Source organism: Phragmites australis, chromosome 19, assembly GCF_958298935.1.
Source record: "Phragmites australis chromosome 19, lpPhrAust1.1, whole genome shotgun sequence".
NCBI lineage: Eukaryota > Viridiplantae > Streptophyta > Magnoliopsida > Poales > Poaceae > Phragmites > Phragmites australis.
Genome location: NC_084939.1, coordinates 1,778,735 through 1,795,802, shown reverse-complemented (window position 1 = coordinate 1,795,802; position 17,068 = coordinate 1,778,735). Strand labels below are relative to the sequence as shown.

Genomic DNA, 17,068 nt, shown 5'->3' with positions numbered 1-17,068 from the left:
TCCTCCGGCGCCGAAGCCATCGCCGCCTCGCAGTTGATCTCCTCTGTGTTACATGGACACGGGTGCGGGTGTTGGAGTCCGACTCGTGTCAGGGCGTCCGATTCGACAAAAAAATTTGGGACACACCAAATACCACTTGGAATCTGACACAGGTGTCGGAATCTGACACGGATACGCGAGTGTCCGACTCGGTAAAAATTTTTGAACACAGGTGTCCGAGTAACACAGGATCTCCTGCTTCATGACCTTGGTCTCCCCCTCCTCGTCGTCTCGCTGTTCTTGGCGATCGAGATCGGTGCAGCCTGTAATGTGCACGGCGAAGTTTAAGGGATCGAGTACGGGAGATAGAAGAGCACGCGATCTAGGGACGGCGGTCTCGATGGCAATATATAGAACGGCCAACGTAAGGGTTGGGGAGCAACACGTCCAATATGATCCGTATCCATCCCGTTTAAATATTCGCGTGGAGGCTGAAAAGAACTCGATCAGATACACGGAAGTTTAGGCATGCAGTTGACTGATTTCCCATGCATGCATGTTTCTAGGATTAATTTCTTCCGTATCATCCCGTCTCAGATTATACTATTCTACACCTCGATCCAACACACGTACCCTGACCGATCCAACCTAATCGTGCTCCAGCCAACCACACCCGTGTGCCACCCCTGTGTCACGTGTCCCCATGCGCCCGCCTCGAGCGTGCTCGCGCCTGCATAACAACCCGCACGCCACGTGTTCACCACGTGCCGCTCGTCATGTGCCACTCGTCATGTGCCACTCGTTCAATAGTTGTTCAGTAACTATCATTTAGTAATTTTTTATAGTCTCTGGTAGTTGTCATCTAAGTAATTCTCTAGTAATTCTTCAGTAATTATTAGTAGTTTTATTATTCAGTAGTTATATCAGTAGCTGGATAACTACTGAAAAATTATTAAGTAGTATCAGTAGCCATCAATAGTTTACTACTTCAGTAGTTTCAATTCACAGTGAAATTGTTTAATAGTATGTTAATAGTTGTCAGTAGTTGCTAGTAGTATTAGTAGCTTGTTCAGTAATTTTATTCAGTAATGTCAATAGTTTGTTCAGTAGTGATAACTATTGACACTACTTAACTATAATTATTGATAAAATATTGACATTACCAGGGGCGAAGCTACGTTGTGGTGGGTGCACATGCACCCCCATCTAAAATTACCACTAAACATAGGAGCGATGAACAATAAATAAACAGTAATTTTGTGAACAGTATCCGTGCGTGCACCCCTCTCGGTTTGGATCTGGCTTCGCCCCTGGACATTACTGAACAAATACTAAAGAGCTATTGAATTATGGATGCACGTGCTGCATGGGCGCAGCAGGCGCTGGCGCATGTGGGCGAGCGCGGGTGTGGCTGGCGCGCCACGTGGCTAGCAGGCGCGGGGGCACACGCGTTGCGCACGAGCAGGCACGGCCGGCGTGCCACATGGCACTCTGACTGGGGCGGGCGGCCTGCTGGCGTGGGTGGACTTGGCTAGGTTGGGTGTAGAATAGCGCTACCGTGTGTATATAACCGGCGATGTTAAGGGCATGAAAGGGGAATTTCCACAATGGTACGCGGACACAATATTATTAGGACTGTTTATTTGCGTTGAGATTCGTACTAGAGAGATAGGTGAAAAAATCATAGGATATATTAGAGAATCAACGAATAGATAAGTATCATATGAGAGAGATAAATAATTAAGACAGATCTTGTGTACCCAATACATTGCGGAGGTGCATTTCACTTAGGGCATGTGCTTGCAGGGGCCATAGGTCAGGTGTACGGTGCCTAATTTGCCAGACCTAATTTGATGAATAAACGCAATGGCAGACATGCTTAAAATATTGGGAACTGTAGATCAATAAATAATAATAATAATAATTAAGGCAACTGCTTTGCTACTTCCAAGTTTAACTGGTTACCACCGCGTACTACCATCACTGATCACAAATAAATACATAATATTTATTGGACTCAACGTAATAATGAATCACGCAGAAACCAGTTGACAAAAAGTTCTTCATTGTTAACTTTAAAAAAAGTTCTTAATTGTTAACTTTTTTTAAATAATACAATTCTATCGGCACGATTTTTATTGGAGATTCAGGACTGATGCGGTACGCTCCATGCGTGCCAGTATAAATCGGGAAAAACCCGACGCATACCGTGGCTGGCTCGGACGCACGCTCCGTACTTACGCCGTCCGTGCCAACCGAGCTAACGCTCGGATGCTTCATTGCCTACAGCTTACAAACTCCGATGCACCCCGCCACGGCGCCGGCCGTCGCGTCCTCCACCTCCTCGTCGCCACTGGAGCTGTTATCATCTTTGTCGTCGTTGTTGTCGCTCGTGATCTCGACCTCCTCCATGGCGTACCCCTTGGTGTGGTACTGGTGGAGGATCTCATCGTCCTTGTCCTCCCTACCCTTGATGACAGCAGTGGCCTGGGCCTAGAGCCTGCGGACTCGCTCTCCTTCCTCGGCCCAGTCCCTGATGGGAAGGCCCGACGAGGGCGCTTCTCGCGCTACTTCAGGAGGCAGTCGATGAACACCTGCTTCACCCTCACCAGCTTCGTCCTCCTCTCCCGCTTCTCCTCCGGCGCCGCCGCCGTCGCCATCACGCAGTTGATCTCCTGCTTCATGGCCTGTCTTGGTGAGACTGGTGCAGGTTGCAGCCGTCGTGTAATGTACGGGAGAGCACACACGGCCTGGCCCCTCGCAATATGTAGAACCGCGAAGGTTGAGAGACCGAGTTCAATAACAACTCGATCTCAACTTCAGCGACAACTCTCCTACATAAATCGGGAGGGTTTCCGAGTCCTCAACGCAAACGTTTCATCTGCCGATCTGCGTAGAATCGTACTTTTGGTGCCCATTGCTTGCTGTTACCTCTGAGATTCTGTTCATGTTCTGTGTATGTTGTCAGGCATATACATGAGTTCTCAGACATATCCTGTCAAACCACTGCGAGTTCTCAGGCAACCAAAAGCTAAATGAGCGCAAACACATTGATCTGTAATCCAAACAGACATAAACACTTGCATCTTTTTAAATTTTTTCAGAACATGGGAATCCATGGACAACACCCCACAGCTGAATGTAAAACAGCCTTATTGCAGCAGAAATACAGTACAATTTTTGTACAGCAACAGCATCAGTCCGTCGATTATACACTCATAATCGCAACACAAGCACCGGTCCGGACTTCGGAAGGCACTGGAAAAATGGGATTCCCTGCCTAAACCCTTCAGTCCGGGAAACGGCAGCTCAAGTTCTCGAGACGGCATGGTTACAACAAGGTGATCGACAATACGCACAACAGATGCCAGTTGGCAGGTTCTCATGGTGCAAAAAGACAGCAGTTAGCTCGAGCCGACCAGAAGAGATCAGCAAGACCTTTCTGCTGGTGCTCATGTTTCACAGTTCAGGGCATATGTTGGGATCTGAATCACGCTAGTTTCTTCATGCCTGATCTGTATATGCGGGGTTCGGTAAACATCAGTGGCCAAGATGCAATGCTGGCTTCTCACATGAAACAATCATTGGCATTGTCCAAGCAGTGTTCAAGCACCATTAGTACTCTGAGCTGCATAGGGACAAGACCTTGCACGTTAGGTTTAACAAGTTTCAAGAATGTGTCAAGAAACGTTTGATAGACGCCAGCTATGCTTGTCATCACAAGATCACAATATCTAAGAAGAGAAGGGACTACCTTGCAATCCAGGCAGGGGTCATTTATCATACTTTTTACTTGCAGAATTACCCCAGCATTTTGAAGTCTGACAACCCGACTAGATGCGGCCTCACATTTTGGGTAAATCAAATTCAGAATACACCACAAGGTAGCAACTCGCAACTGTTTATCCTTGCTCTGCAGAAAGTTCACCACAAAAGATGTTTTTACGCGATCTGCTCGGTGAGGAACAAGAACATTCATCACAGCCTCCTTGTTTAATTCGTTTCCAGCTGCTACATTTGCAAGCACAAACATACCCTGAGGAGAGGGAACAGTAAGATCAGCTAGTGCTCTTTAAATTCTTTTATCAAACACTATGTCTCAAAATATCAAAGAAAAAAAACAAAAAACTATGCTGCTAATCAGAAAAAATGTTTCTCTTTTTTCCTGCCCCTCCAATGTTTAAAAAATACATGTGACATGAAATATAGTTATACAGCAAATCTAGATAAAGGAAGTAACTAAATAGACAATAGTTTAAAGAAGACCGACCTGAATGCACACTCCCAGAGCAGATGCATTATTCAGTTGTCTTGAAATAGCATTTATAACCATTCCATCTTCACCAATGACATAATTGGCAGAGTCCACATATCCATCAACAAGATTATGCACAAGTGCCAAAGTCTGTTCCTGAACAAAATGTTCAGAATCTGCATAGAATTTTGCAGTTAGCAGTGAAACTAGTATGGCAGCTCCCTAGTGGCCTTATATCATATTTGGGCAGTAGACTTACCACATATGAGGCTTGAAAGAGTAGATAAGGTTAACTCCTTCATAATGAAGTCTTTATCCTTTGGACTGAGAAGGAACATAATATTCCTGAGAGTCCATACAGATTTTAGCCTCAATTGTGGATCCATAGACTTCGATAAATGAACAAGTTGTGAGACTACCCCAGAATGAAGAAGAACCGATTTCCTGGGTGTTAAATTAACAGCAATATTGCAAATGGCACCAAGGGCAGCAACCTGTGAGAAAAGTAATTGAACAGATAAGGCATATATTCCACACTTCTATCAAGTCCTAATGGCTTAAAAACTAAAATGCACATGTTTCACAATACAGCTAATTGCCTACATATGTTAAGCCAGGAAAACTTAAAAACTAAAACTGATACTGAACTTCATTATCAAAAAGGTTGCTCCAGCAATAAAGCCAGGAAATGGTACAGTGTACATATGTTAGGAGAGAGAGAGAGACAGAGAGAGAGAGAGAGAGAGAGAGAGAGAGAGAGACAGAGAGAGAGAGCCGTCTGACAAGAGAGAGTAAGCTGCCGGCAGCAGATGGCTAGATCAGTACGAGTTGCAGCGTAAAAAAAATCTTAGCTCTAATACCATGTTAGCAATAGCAACTTATATTCAATAGTAGTCCTTTGGGACAATATATAGAGAGTACATGAGGAGTACAGGATAAGGACTTTAGTAACCTATACGTAAGGGATTATGACTCTATATTCCTAACACAGATTACCAAAAGAAGTTTTGCTGCTAGCTTTTAAATCGTTCTTGTGCAACTTTGCATTGATAAGCAATTTTCTGTCCTGTCTAATGGCTTAAAGGCCTGAGGCACTGATATTCCACGATACAGCTCATTGCCTAATTGACACCAAATTTAGTACTCTTCAGTGACAAAAAAAAGATTGGTCCAATCATAAAGATGGAACCCAGGGTACAACCGTACAAATTACCAAAAGAGGAAGTCTACATGCTAGCTTCCAAATCATTCTGGTGCAAGTACACATGATATGCAGTTTTCCATTAAGTTATAATGGCTCAATGACATAAAGTGCTGACGTTTCACTAGCTAGTTGACTAATTGACACCGAGTATAGTATTGCTTAAGTGAAAAGAAAGGTTGCTCCGACAACAAAGCGAGTAATGAAATGCTAGACACAGTACAAATTACCAAAAGAGGGAGTTTAACTGCTAGCTTTCTGATCGTTGTTGTGCAACTGTACTTTGGTATGCAGTTTTATATTTTTACAACAAAACTATCAGTTCTGCAGGGCACTTTATGGAAAACTGGGTGCAAGAAAATAGTAAAACTGCAGCTACCATGCTATGCCGCAAGATTTGTGTGCAAATAGATAAGTTACCACGTTATGTATTAAAAATCTATTTTTGCTTTAGAAAACCCACATATTCATAACTTGACCAGCCTTCTGGAAAAAGAAAGGCACTTGGAAGTGAAGCTGAGCAACTGCATTGCACCTTCCACAAAACTACAACTCAGAAAAAATGCGATTGAAGATTGCGGTATTCACATTACCTGGACTGAAGTAGATGAGTCATATAAAAGCTGGACCAAGGGGGCAATAACTGTATCACAAGATAGTTGGCCTCCACTAAGTACCTGGAGAATAAATACATAAATTGGATAATTTGTGATGAACACAAAAGGTCAAGGTGGAAATATGTATGCACCTTACCTTTGGTGACCTGGAGATATTCTTCAGACACGAACATGCTGCAATGCGGATATCGGCACAATCATGCTTCAATGCATCAAGAATTAAGGTTGTTACCTATCAAGCGATTATGTGATTAGTCATAAATTATTTGTCAATGGACAACCATATCCATCAACTTCTTTCAAGTAAATGTAGGGAGACGACATGGAGTCACTTGATTGACTTATCAGGCTTTCCAAAATTAAAACTAACAATGGAAGGACTCTACAGAGTACAGAATTAGAAATAACAACTCCGAAACTTCACACACCTGAACCGACATAAGCTGAGATCTTGACTCTTCCAGTTTTGAGCAAAGTTCAGATAAAGTAAGCAATATGGTCACCGCCCGCCTTGTCTCCAATGAATTTGCTAGCAGATGGTTGCTGAGCTTCTCAACTGCATTCGTTGTAAGGGCTTGTTTCTGCAGTTCGAAGCTGTCTTTTATCAGGGTGGTTAATGCCAAGGGAGCCTCATCTCCTACATGACCAGGTTCTTCCATGAGCTCAAGTAAGACCAGAATCAACTTAGTCTTAATTTGTCTGTCCTGAAAATGACAGGGAGAAGCATGCCCAAGTGCAATCAAGCACAGACAAGCAAGTAGTCTTGTGCGTGGACTCCGGTCATGTATTAACCCAACTATTGAATGAAAAGCTTTCCCATGGTCCATTGATGCAAATATTGAAGCAACTTCCTTGTTGTTTCTAATAATTGCAGTCATAGAATCTAAACAAGCATCCCGTAGATTCATAGAACCTCCAAAAAGGCTAACAAGTCTCCGCGGAACTCCAGCACTGCATAGTGCCAATTGTTCTACATTACTTTCACAAGAGTGAGATATAATAGTAGCAGCCAGCTCTGTGACATTCTCGTTCTCGCTGTTCAAAAGGGAACAAAGAAAATCCATATTTTTCTCATTATTGACATCAAACTTCAAAGCTAGTTTTGATTGATATATCATTCTGAGAGCACGTGCACTTGCATCCACAACCTGTAATCAAGATGACAACCTCAGCTATCATGTATACGGAGTTAATGATAACAACCATATCATATGAAACAATCTGCATAACAGTATAACACTAATCAGACCTGGCACATAAGCATCACATGCATAAACTGGGTTCAGCAAAGGTTGGTTGTATCCGACTCCTTTTTTAATTTTATATTTGATAAAACTTACAATAACACGATTAAATGATTGTCAAATTTTAGCGACTATAAATAAGTAAAATGTCAGAGAGATAAAGGTGAAGTAATGGGACATACTGGGGACTACGCTTAAGGGCAAGTTTGCTGAGGTAATAAACCATTTGTATTTCTGAAAGAGAAAGTTAAGGTGGAAACAAAGCTGGTTTGTCAAAAAGTGACACAAGTACAGGCATTAGCAGTACATGAGCCAATATTTATGTCCCGAATATGCAGAACAACCATTTTCAAATTGTAAATATCAGAAAACTACCTTGTCGTTTAGTAGACTAGAAAAAGAAGAACAACACCAACAGCCAAATCATAATATAAGATAAGCTGGCATGCTATAATGACTAATGAGTCCCAGTGTTACGAACGCCAGACAGCAAGCAGTGGTTGCGGAAAGACATTGACATGTGACAATACAGAGCTACCAAAGTAGTCATTCCTTTCTTTTCTTATCACATTCACTGTGATCTGTTCCCTCTTTAATAGACACTCTGTACCACAAATAGAGACCTTCGGCCTCATATGGGAATAACAAACAGCAACATTCACCGAACTAAACAGTTGATGCATGTGCAGTAACATCTCCACAATACATTCAACCTCATGTATTGATCCCAATACCATTTTATGGATCATGTGATCAGTTATGTTTTCATTGGATTTGTTTGGGGTGGTGAAATTTCGACTAATACAAATGGGTTTTTTGAACTGCAATTCACGTGGATTAGATCAAAGTGCTACCACTCCGAACCCACAAAAGTTCTAAGTTCAAGCATAAAGCATGGGCTACAGTATTTCCATGACCCATCAGAAGCCATTACTGCAAACTCTTAGTTCGAGTTCATAGCAGGAAGAGCAATTCAGTCGATCAGTTTAGACAAATTAATCATGAATCCAACACAAAAAGGACAACTTTCCAGCACATACCCCTCACCACCACACCTAACCATTGACCCACTACCAAACTCCCGAAATTTCAGGCACAAATGAACAATAATTTCACTACTTCAACCAAAAGATGAGGAGGGCAAAAAAGAGAAGGGCATATAAAAGAAAAGGAAATGTCAACCACCACAATAGCTCTCACCTTAACTGAACTGACAGATTCTCTAACAGTTGAGCTCAAATAATTCCCCTTATTTGAAAGCAGCACAAACCAACTATCATGGTTTGCTAATACAAAGCTCTTTTCGACCAATCCACAAGGCAACCATCAAACTTATTAGCCAAAAAAAAGGCAACCATCAACCTACTGCAATTAATTTCCGTATTCTAGCTAGCTCAAAACCCTTATACTACAAAATACGTCCACAGTAAATGGAATGATGTAGTTGCCACACACACCATTCCCAATTAAAGATACCAAAAGTAAAGGTGAAATCCTTCACCAATCTCCAATTGAGACACATATGATAAAATTGCTACCGTTTGTACCAATTTCAAGCTCATGGCCAAGCATAATTAGTAACATATCCCCAAATCTACACCACGAAAACAGGTAAGAAGCAGTTGTTGCCGCAGGTTTCCGTCAACTCTTCTGGACGCAACAGATATTTTCCCAATTGAGCAAGAAATGCACAGGAAAAAAAATCTCCTGAAGCCAATCAGATTCTCGCAGACACAAGCAACAAGTGAGTGAACGGAGCTAACCCTACCTTCTCGCCGGGGTGGGCGAGGAGCCGCGTGAGGTGCCCCACGGCGCCAGCGGCCAGCACGGCACGCGCGCCGTCGTCCAGGCCGCACGCGAAGCTTCCCGCCGCGGCCGCCGCCTGCACGAGCGCCGCCGGCGACGCCCCAGGCTCGGCCAGCGCCGCCACGACCGCAGGCACGGCGCCCAGGCGGAGGTAGAGCAGCTTCTTGGTCCGGTTCCCGATGATCTGGTTCTTGATCTCGCGAAGCGCGCGCACACGCTCGTGCTCCATCCCCTCTACGCCGCCGGCGCCCGCGGCGGGTCCCGCGGCCGCCAGCCTCGCCGTCAGCTCCTCCGGCCTCGTCCCCATGCATGACGCCGCGGACGTCGACGCCGATGGTGTGGTCGCCTCCTCCGGCCGCGCGCCGCCGCTCGCCGTGGCCGGCATCTGGGGTCGGGGGAGGTGGACGAGAGGTGTTTGTGTAATTATTGATTTTTTAGGGGTATTTTTTGAGCTATTTTTTCTGCTGGTGTTTATAAGAGAGATGGTGATAGAGAGATGATGGGTGGGTGTGGGTCACGGCATTGGCCCAATGAAATGTTGCCACGTGGAATTAGAAATTCGTTATTCTATTTATTAAGGAAAAAGTTTATATAACTCCTGAACTATCGATTAGTGCATACGTAAAACTCTGGACTAAAAAAATAGGTATTTTAGACCTTAAATTTTACAAAACTGTTTATTTAACCCTTTAACCAGGTTTTTGACGCGGTTTTCGTCTCGTTGGTATCCACGTTGACACTATTATTGTTCATTGCGGCGTGACGTCACCCGGTGTGCGTGGATTGTTGCGTCGGCTGCGGGCCATCGCCAAATTCGGAGGTTGGCCGGTGATGCTCACCAAGATCTCAATTTGGGCGGAGGGACTGCATGGATCCGGACGTGAGAATCTAGAATAGAAATGATAACGGATGTACATGTTCTTAGTGACTACGAAGAGGTGCTTTTATGCAGTTATGCTTCTTTGGAAAACAACTGCATAGCTGAATCTTGGAACGACACTTTTAGTAGTGGAGTAGTGGGTAGTTGCAAATCCCACCCTCGATGGCCTCGTGTAATCGTGCTCTCTGCGTTTGTGAGGACCTGGAATGATTCTTAGACCTGGATAGTAGTAAAATTGCAGTTACTGATTATTGACTGCTTTCTTATGAAATGAGCTTTCTGCCTTTCTGGTAAATATCTGGTATCCAACTGTATTCGAACAGACGAGGTGAAGAGATTTTTGAGCTGCATCCCCGCCGCGAACCCAACAACCACCGCCTGCGCCGTGCTGCCTCGTCGGCGCTCGCCATCCCACCGCCCGGCAATCCACATCTGCGGCAGGATGCGCAGCCACTGGAGCCATGACGATGTCCCAGAGGCAGATGAGCTGTCGGACCTGCGCCACCGCCGCCGCCGCCGCCGCATGGAGCAATCCGCGACCACGCGGTGCAGGTCTACCTAGACCGCCGGTGCCGGTTCGGTTCCGTCGAGCGGTACATATCTGGAACAAGATCAACGAGGAGGGAACCTGAAGCAGCGCAACTGAAATCTGTACGAACTTCCATGTTAATCAGGTCAGGTGCTTACAATGAAAGGAACGGAGAACACCGCCCAGGTTCTTGACAACCATAGCTAGAGCATCGGAACAACCATTATCGATTTTCAAAATTCAAGTGCTTCATAGCTAGAGCATCAGAAGAACAATTATCCTGTAATCCATCGAAGGCGATCTTCGTTGATGCCGATCGGGAGATCTGCTGACGAATCCCTGCTGCAGTAACATTTCCATCTGGGATTCTGCCAATTTGGAGAAGATTATTGCAAAACCGAGAAAGTAAGTCTAACACCCAACTCCGTTTTTCTCCTGTTGTCTTCAGAAGTCAGGCATTTTTCTCTTTGGATGGGTGGGGTGGCGACTGGGGAGGGGGGTATGAGTATGAGCACTCTTCATGGTTGGTGCAAGTTAGCCTTCACGTGCATCGTCCAGACAACGCAGAATCTTCAGAGGCGATTTCTTTCCCTTTGTCGACTCGAGTAGCTTCAGGCTTTCCTACAATTGCATGGCGCAGGTGCAGGTAGAGTAAATGAGTAAAATGACAATATATGTTTTCCAACAACATAAATGAGTTAAAAGCACGACAAACTGCATGACCCAAATTGCAAATTTAGCAAACGAGAGTTTGTAAAAGGAAAATTCCATGCCATTTCCTGGTGGTGAAATATATGATAGACCACATTCAGATGTAAAGATGACAATACCACCGGCTATTTTTTCTCAAGACAACTAAGATAACTATGACCGACATCAAATTAGCTCAAATAAACATAACTCTCATGAAAGAATGCACTCACGAGTCAACATGCCTGATGATTGTGCTGGGAAATTGAGAATAGGTTCTTCTGGTAAATTAGGGCAGTTCTCAACATATATAATAAAGCCAGGACGTTGTTGCAAGTTTCCAGGGATGTAACTTAGCACAGGACAGCATGACAAACGCATGATTTGAAGAGAAGGTAGGTTCTCCAACCAATCTGGTAAAGTCTTCAGTTTGCTGCAGTTGTCAATTGCCAAGCTTCTGATGGAGGAAAGATACTGCAAACTCTGAGGGAGACATGTCAGCTCGTCGCACCCACATATGTCCAACTTGGTGAGCTTACCAAGATCCTTCAGGCCCTCACAGTCTGAAGAAGCTAGCAGCTCTTCACTAAAAGAAATCGATATATGCTCCAGGTTCTTGGCCACACCTCGCAGGGCTCCTTTCAGGCCATGCAGCACCTTGTTGCTCATCCAAAGTATCAGCTTCTCAACTGATGGGAGCTCCATATGCAATGCTCTAAATTTGGGGCATTGGATGATTGCCAATTCTGCAAGACGGGGAAACATATCCGCCCTGTGCCCCTGTTCCCAGACTTCAAGGTTATGCATATACGAGAAAGTTAGTTTCTCCAGTGATGGAAATACGCCGTTATGGCCGCAGAAATTATCATTGATACTGCATATTGTTTCAGTTCCACTTATCTCTGCAATCTTCAGACATGGCAGTAGCCCTAGTGGAGGCAATACTTCTTCACATGACCTCAGATTAATCAGCTTGATCTCTACAAGGGACATGAGATATGGTTCAGTGGTTGTCATCCATAACGGAAGCTTCTTCCCTTGATATGCAAAAATTTCCAATGCTTTCAGACGTCGATGAGGCTGAAGAGATTCAAGTACTGCATAAGCTGGAGTGTTATTATTTGAGTCATCCATATTCCACCGCAATGACAATGACTCGAGCTTTGTCTTATGTTGCAACCTTGCATATCTTACATCTAAAAGGTCTGAAACCTTTTCAAGGCTTTGCAGACTTAGCCTATGGAGGTTTGCCAACGATTGCAACTCTGACATTGAACTTCCATCAGTGTAGGATACAATGTACCCCAACAACATTTGTAGACTTTTCAGTTGGCCCATCCCACGGGGCAGCTGAGTGAGCGATGAGCACTCGGTAACATTTAGATACTCAAGACTTCTCATTTTACTCATGCCTCGAGGCAACTCAACAAGATTGAAACAGCCTTCTAGGTCCAACTTTTGTAACAGGGAGAGCTTGGTTGTGTTCCTATGCAATTTTCGGAGCTTTTCACAGTGTGAGAGTATGAGTGTTTGAAGAGACAGCAATCTAGAAATTGATCTGGGAATTTTCTCAATATTTGTGTTCGAAAGGTTGAGGTATTTCATGTGGTGGGGCAGCAAAAATTTAGTAGGAAGCATCCTGACCTTAGTAGCTCTAAAACTCAAGGTATGTATAAACTTAAATGACTGGAAATTTTTTAGAGGAATCTCACATTGCATCTGCTCGGGTGGGCACATTGGTCTTTCTTGAAGTAACACCACCGCTCCTAAGTCTTTGCATTCAAACAAGCTTCTAGGAAACGATGCAGTCAAAGGATGAACAATTAGTGATGCACGTCGAATAGAACTCCGAGCTCTAGTTTCAGTAGAAACCTGAGTTGCCTGATCAGCTCTGAAAATCGAACTGAATTTCCATTCCATGTTCTGCGCAAAGACGTGCAGTACCTTGTGCATCCTGTATGTAGGATTGTCTCCATATTCATGTTGTTGCAGCGGGTAAAAACACTCATCAAGGAGCTGATGGAGAAACCCTTTCTGTTGGGCTTTGGCTACTATGGGTGGTATGTAGCCTCCCGCTGCCAAAAGATCAGCTAGTTCTTCAACATCAAAGTCGTAATCTGAAGGGAACATGGAGCAATACAAAAAGCAACCCCGTAAGTCAGGTGGGAGATGTTGGTAGCTGGCAGAGGCACTCTCCGAAACTAGATTACCAGCAGGATGTTCAGGAGAATGCCCCAGAAATCGCTGCCAGAACTTGTCGTGGGAAAGATCATCGATGCACTCCAGCAGCTCTCGCCAGAACATGTCCGGATGAATCCTGTTATCAGTATTTCCTAGAAACCCTTGCCAGAACTGCATGCCCTGAGGTTGGCAGAAAAAACGACGCGCATAATTCAATAGCAAGGGCACGCCACCACATTTACTGGCGATCTTCGTGCCAGCTTGTGTAACGAGCTCAGAGGGCCAGTCACCGTGGCATGTGGCTATCCATTTAGCCACGAATGCAGGGGAGAATTCCTGCTCCAGAGGCTGCAGGTAGAAGGGCTTGGTGTCAGCGGTTTCCACAATGGTGGCAAGCTTGGCTGCAATATCAGGGGTCCGGGTGGTGAGGACTACCCTGCCATTCGAAGGCAGAGCCTTCATCACAGTGCCTATTTCCTGCCACTTGCCTTTGTTGTCGCTCCACACATCATCCAGAACAAGCAGATAGTCCCCTTCGCTCAGCATGGCGTCGATGTGGATCGCCATTGCTTCTGGAGAAGATTGAACATCCGCACGCCTCTCCGGGGAGACCATCAGCATCAAGATCCTCTCGAGGCAGTAATGCCGAGTTACTGGCACCACGAGCCGCACATGGAACTTGTGCTTGACCCTGTCATCGTCCATTATGGCCTTGGCTAGGCGAGTCTTTCCAACACCAGGCCCCCCTACAATGGGCATCACCAATAGCCCTCTGTCACCAGTTCTATCGGCGAGCAACATGCTAACCATCTTATCCAGCATCTCAGATCTCCCCACCATTGGCTCTCGGAGGGCGTCTCGAGCACGGGCACCATCACTGCCGGACGAGGAGGAGCTATCCTGCCTCCGAGGAAGCTGAGGAGTGTATTCCAGCCCCACGTAAGACGCCAGTGATCTGAACTTGCGTAAGAACTTCCTTAGATCACGAATGGTGTCCGAGCGGAAAACGAGGTACCTGTACAGGGCAGCAGGCACCTGGTGCCATTGCTCGGCTCTTACCTCCATGCGCAGCACTTCTTCCAGCAGCTCACGCAGGGGGGCGGCCAGGGACTTGACACAGAACATGAGCTTCAGGCTTGTCCCCCTGGAGACGGTGGCGTCGGTGTGGACGAGCGAGACAGCGGAACGCAGCTCCGGGAGCAGAATGCAGGCGCGCAGACGCCAGAACTGCTTCTCCATGCGCGCCGAGCGCAGCATGTCCAGCACTCTTTGCAGATCAGCGGCCCCTTCCATGCCCCCTCCTCGCCCTGCTATTGCTACTCGTTGCCACTGGAGTGCTACAGCTCGCATACACGAGAGAGGGGATGCAATCAAGTGAGAATTTGTCAAACGCGATCAGAAGGAAGAACAGCAAAGGCTGCTTCAAAACAGAGAAGGGTATATACTATAGAGGAGTTCCTAGCCGGCACATGATGGTGATAAAAAAAAAGTGGAATGTTTGAATGTTCCTCGCTCGCCTAGAGAATGACACCATCATCTTGAACTATATTTGCTCACACCTCCTAAATTTCAATTGCCTGAAATCTACGACAGGTGCTCAGTGATAAGTTAGGGAAGAGGGGTTTTCGGGTTTAGGAGGATTTCATAGATTTTGGGATTAGAAGAATCTCCGAGGCGGAGAAGGTGGCGGTAGGGCTGCGAGGCGGCGGAAGCACCGCCAGCCACGGGTGGCGGAGGATGGCCGGTGGGCTAACGTGGGGCGGAGGAGTGCGAAAATGGAGAGGTTAGCGTGGCGGGATAGCGAGCGCAGATCCAGCGGGTGGGAACGCCAATGGAGACAGCTGGAAGTGAGTGGGAGGCAGGGGAGCGAACTGGCGTCAGGAGGAAGAAGAAAGAGGCTAGCTGTTGGATGAAAATTGAGTTCCTATCCTAAATTATATGGTAAAAAAATTAGCGTCTAAGGTGATGTACTAATTTCTAAATTTATCTCCTACCCTAATTTATATGGTAAAAAATTGAGTTCTTTTGGAATGCCCATTTATTAGGACAAAATCTTGTACTAATAAATGAATATTACAAAAAAACTTAATTTTTCATCTTATAACCTAGGGTGAGAGATAAATTTAGAAATTAGTACATCACGTTAGAGAAATATTAGTGAATTTTCTCAGATTTTTTGGAATTGTTGTGAGGCCTTAAAAAATACTAAATGTTAAAAAATAACGTCTTTTGGAGAATTTTAGTTTGAATTATACATAAGATTTTTAGATGAATCCAATTAAAATAGGTTGCTTATAAATTATAGAGCATATAAAAAATCGATTTTTTTTTGCCTTTTTTAAATCTCTCGGTACTGTTCATAGCGGAACTAAAGTTTGCATCTATGCGTGTAGGCCCGGGTGGAAAACGGGAGAGAGCATCCGGTACGATGGTGTTTTGGCATGCGCCACCGAGAAAAGTAAATTTCCTGGCGTTAGGTGGAAGAAGAAAGAGGCTAGTTGTTAGATGAAAATAGTGTGACTGTGCTCGTTGACCGAGAAAATCACCGTTTTCAGCACTGAGATATAGCATCTGCCATATTTGCTGGGTTCTATACGAAACTGATGGGGGATTGGGCAAAAATTGAAGCAAGTCGGTATGATCCAAATACATATTTACGATTATTTCATCCTTTAAATTTCCAGAATTGCCATTGAAACTCATCCCAATCTAATTTGTCTGCCACTGAGTTGAATTTATGTTAGTTGCTGTTAGCTTTTGTGCACCAAAAAAAAAAACAAAATGAAGGTTTATATTATGTAAATAGACGAAACAGCTCCTCCCTTACCTTATCCAATGATCCAATCCCATCTCCCAGCCTGACGGAGGGCTCCATCGCACGGGCGGGTGAGCCCGGCGAGAGGAGCGGCTGACGGGGAAAGACCCACCGGTGGTCGGGCGTGCACGGCGGGGAAGGAGCCTGCGGGCGGGCAAACCGGTGCGGCGAGGAGCTGCGGTGAGGCGGCGGCAACAATTGCGGCCGGTCTGGATGCGGAGGAGACGCAGCGGCGGGTAGGCGAGTCGACGGCGGAGGAGTTGCGTGTTTGCGACTGCTGGTGGGCGGAGGAGTGTCGCAGGCGACGGACGGGCGGGCGGCAGAGGCGTGTTTGGGTCTTAAAGACTTAAAAACCCAAAAAAAGGTTTTAACGACAAATATGCAGTTTGAGCTCTGTTTGGATGCAACGTATTTTTGAAGTTTTGAAAAAAAAAATACTAAAGTTTTGTAAAATACTTTGATTTTGTAAAGCTTGGAGGTATTTGAACGTAACAAATCTTGTAATTTTTAAAACTATATTATCGACAAAATGTGTTTTTTAAAAGTTTTGGAAACTCCACCAAGAACTTTTTTCTAAATCTCAGTATTACATGAATCTGTTTTTTAAAATTGTAGTTTTTCGACATCATGGTTTATAAAAGTTAAAGTAAATTTCAAAAACTACAACTATTTTGACATATATTAAAAAAATATAACTTACAGTAACTATTTTAAAAACCTACAACTATTTTGATATATATTAAAAAAATTACAATTTTCTCACCGTGAGCGTACATATCATCCTCTAGTAACAGGTGGACACATGTTTAATCCTCCTATTACATGACATAAAGGATGATAGGTGAGCTCATAGTAAAAAAATTTATAATTT

General features: G+C 44.7%; 2 protein-coding genes across 2 annotated transcripts; both read right to left on the bottom strand.

Moving 5' to 3' along the window:
• Window positions 1-3,035: 3,035 nt before the first annotated feature.
• On the bottom strand, window positions 3,036-9,558 carry LOC133900016 (uncharacterized). The gene is made up of 8 exons (XM_062341085.1): window positions 9,065-9,558; window positions 6,481-7,200; window positions 6,189-6,284; window positions 6,029-6,112; window positions 4,494-4,728; window positions 4,250-4,410; window positions 3,734-4,015; window positions 3,036-3,607 (listed from the first exon to the last, which is right to left on the bottom strand). Exons 1-8 carry the CDS (start codon window positions 9,485-9,487, stop codon window positions 3,548-3,550), a joined length of 2,061 nt encoding a protein of 686 aa, XP_062197069.1. The 5' UTR covers window positions 9,488-9,558; the 3' UTR covers window positions 3,036-3,547.
• A 724-nt stretch (window positions 9,559-10,282) lies between these two features.
• On the bottom strand, window positions 10,283-16,521 carry LOC133900014 (putative disease resistance protein RGA3). Its single transcript, XM_062341080.1, has 3 exons — window positions 16,210-16,521; window positions 11,435-14,719; window positions 10,283-11,132 (listed from the first exon to the last, which is right to left on the bottom strand). Exons 2-3 carry the CDS (start codon window positions 14,673-14,675, stop codon window positions 11,053-11,055), a joined length of 3,321 nt encoding a protein of 1,106 aa, XP_062197064.1. The 5' UTR covers window positions 14,676-14,719; window positions 16,210-16,521; the 3' UTR covers window positions 10,283-11,052.
• Window positions 16,522-17,068: the final 547 nt, after the last annotated feature.

Bases quoted from the DNA above. Each gene is read 5' to 3' on its own strand.
- LOC133900014 (XM_062341080.1), bottom strand. From the start codon at position 14,675: ATGGAAGGGGCCGCTGATCTGCAAAGAGTGCTGGACATGCTGCGCTCG. The intron at 11,133-11,434 runs GTGAGTGCATTC...ATGCAATTGTAG, and splicing joins ATCATCAGGCATGTTGACTC to GAAAGCCTGAAGCTACTCGA.
- LOC133900016 (XM_062341085.1), bottom strand. From the start codon at position 9,487: ATGCCGGCCACGGCGAGCGGCGGCGCGCGGCCGGAGGAGGCGACCACA. The intron at 6,113-6,188 runs GTAAGGTGCATA...TTTATTCTCCAG, and splicing joins ATATCTCCAGGTCACCAAAG to GTACTTAGTGGAGGCCAACT. The intron at 4,729-6,028 runs GTAATGTGAATA...CTTTTCTCACAG, and splicing joins ACTCATCTACTTCAGTCCAG to GTTGCTGCCCTTGGTGCCAT.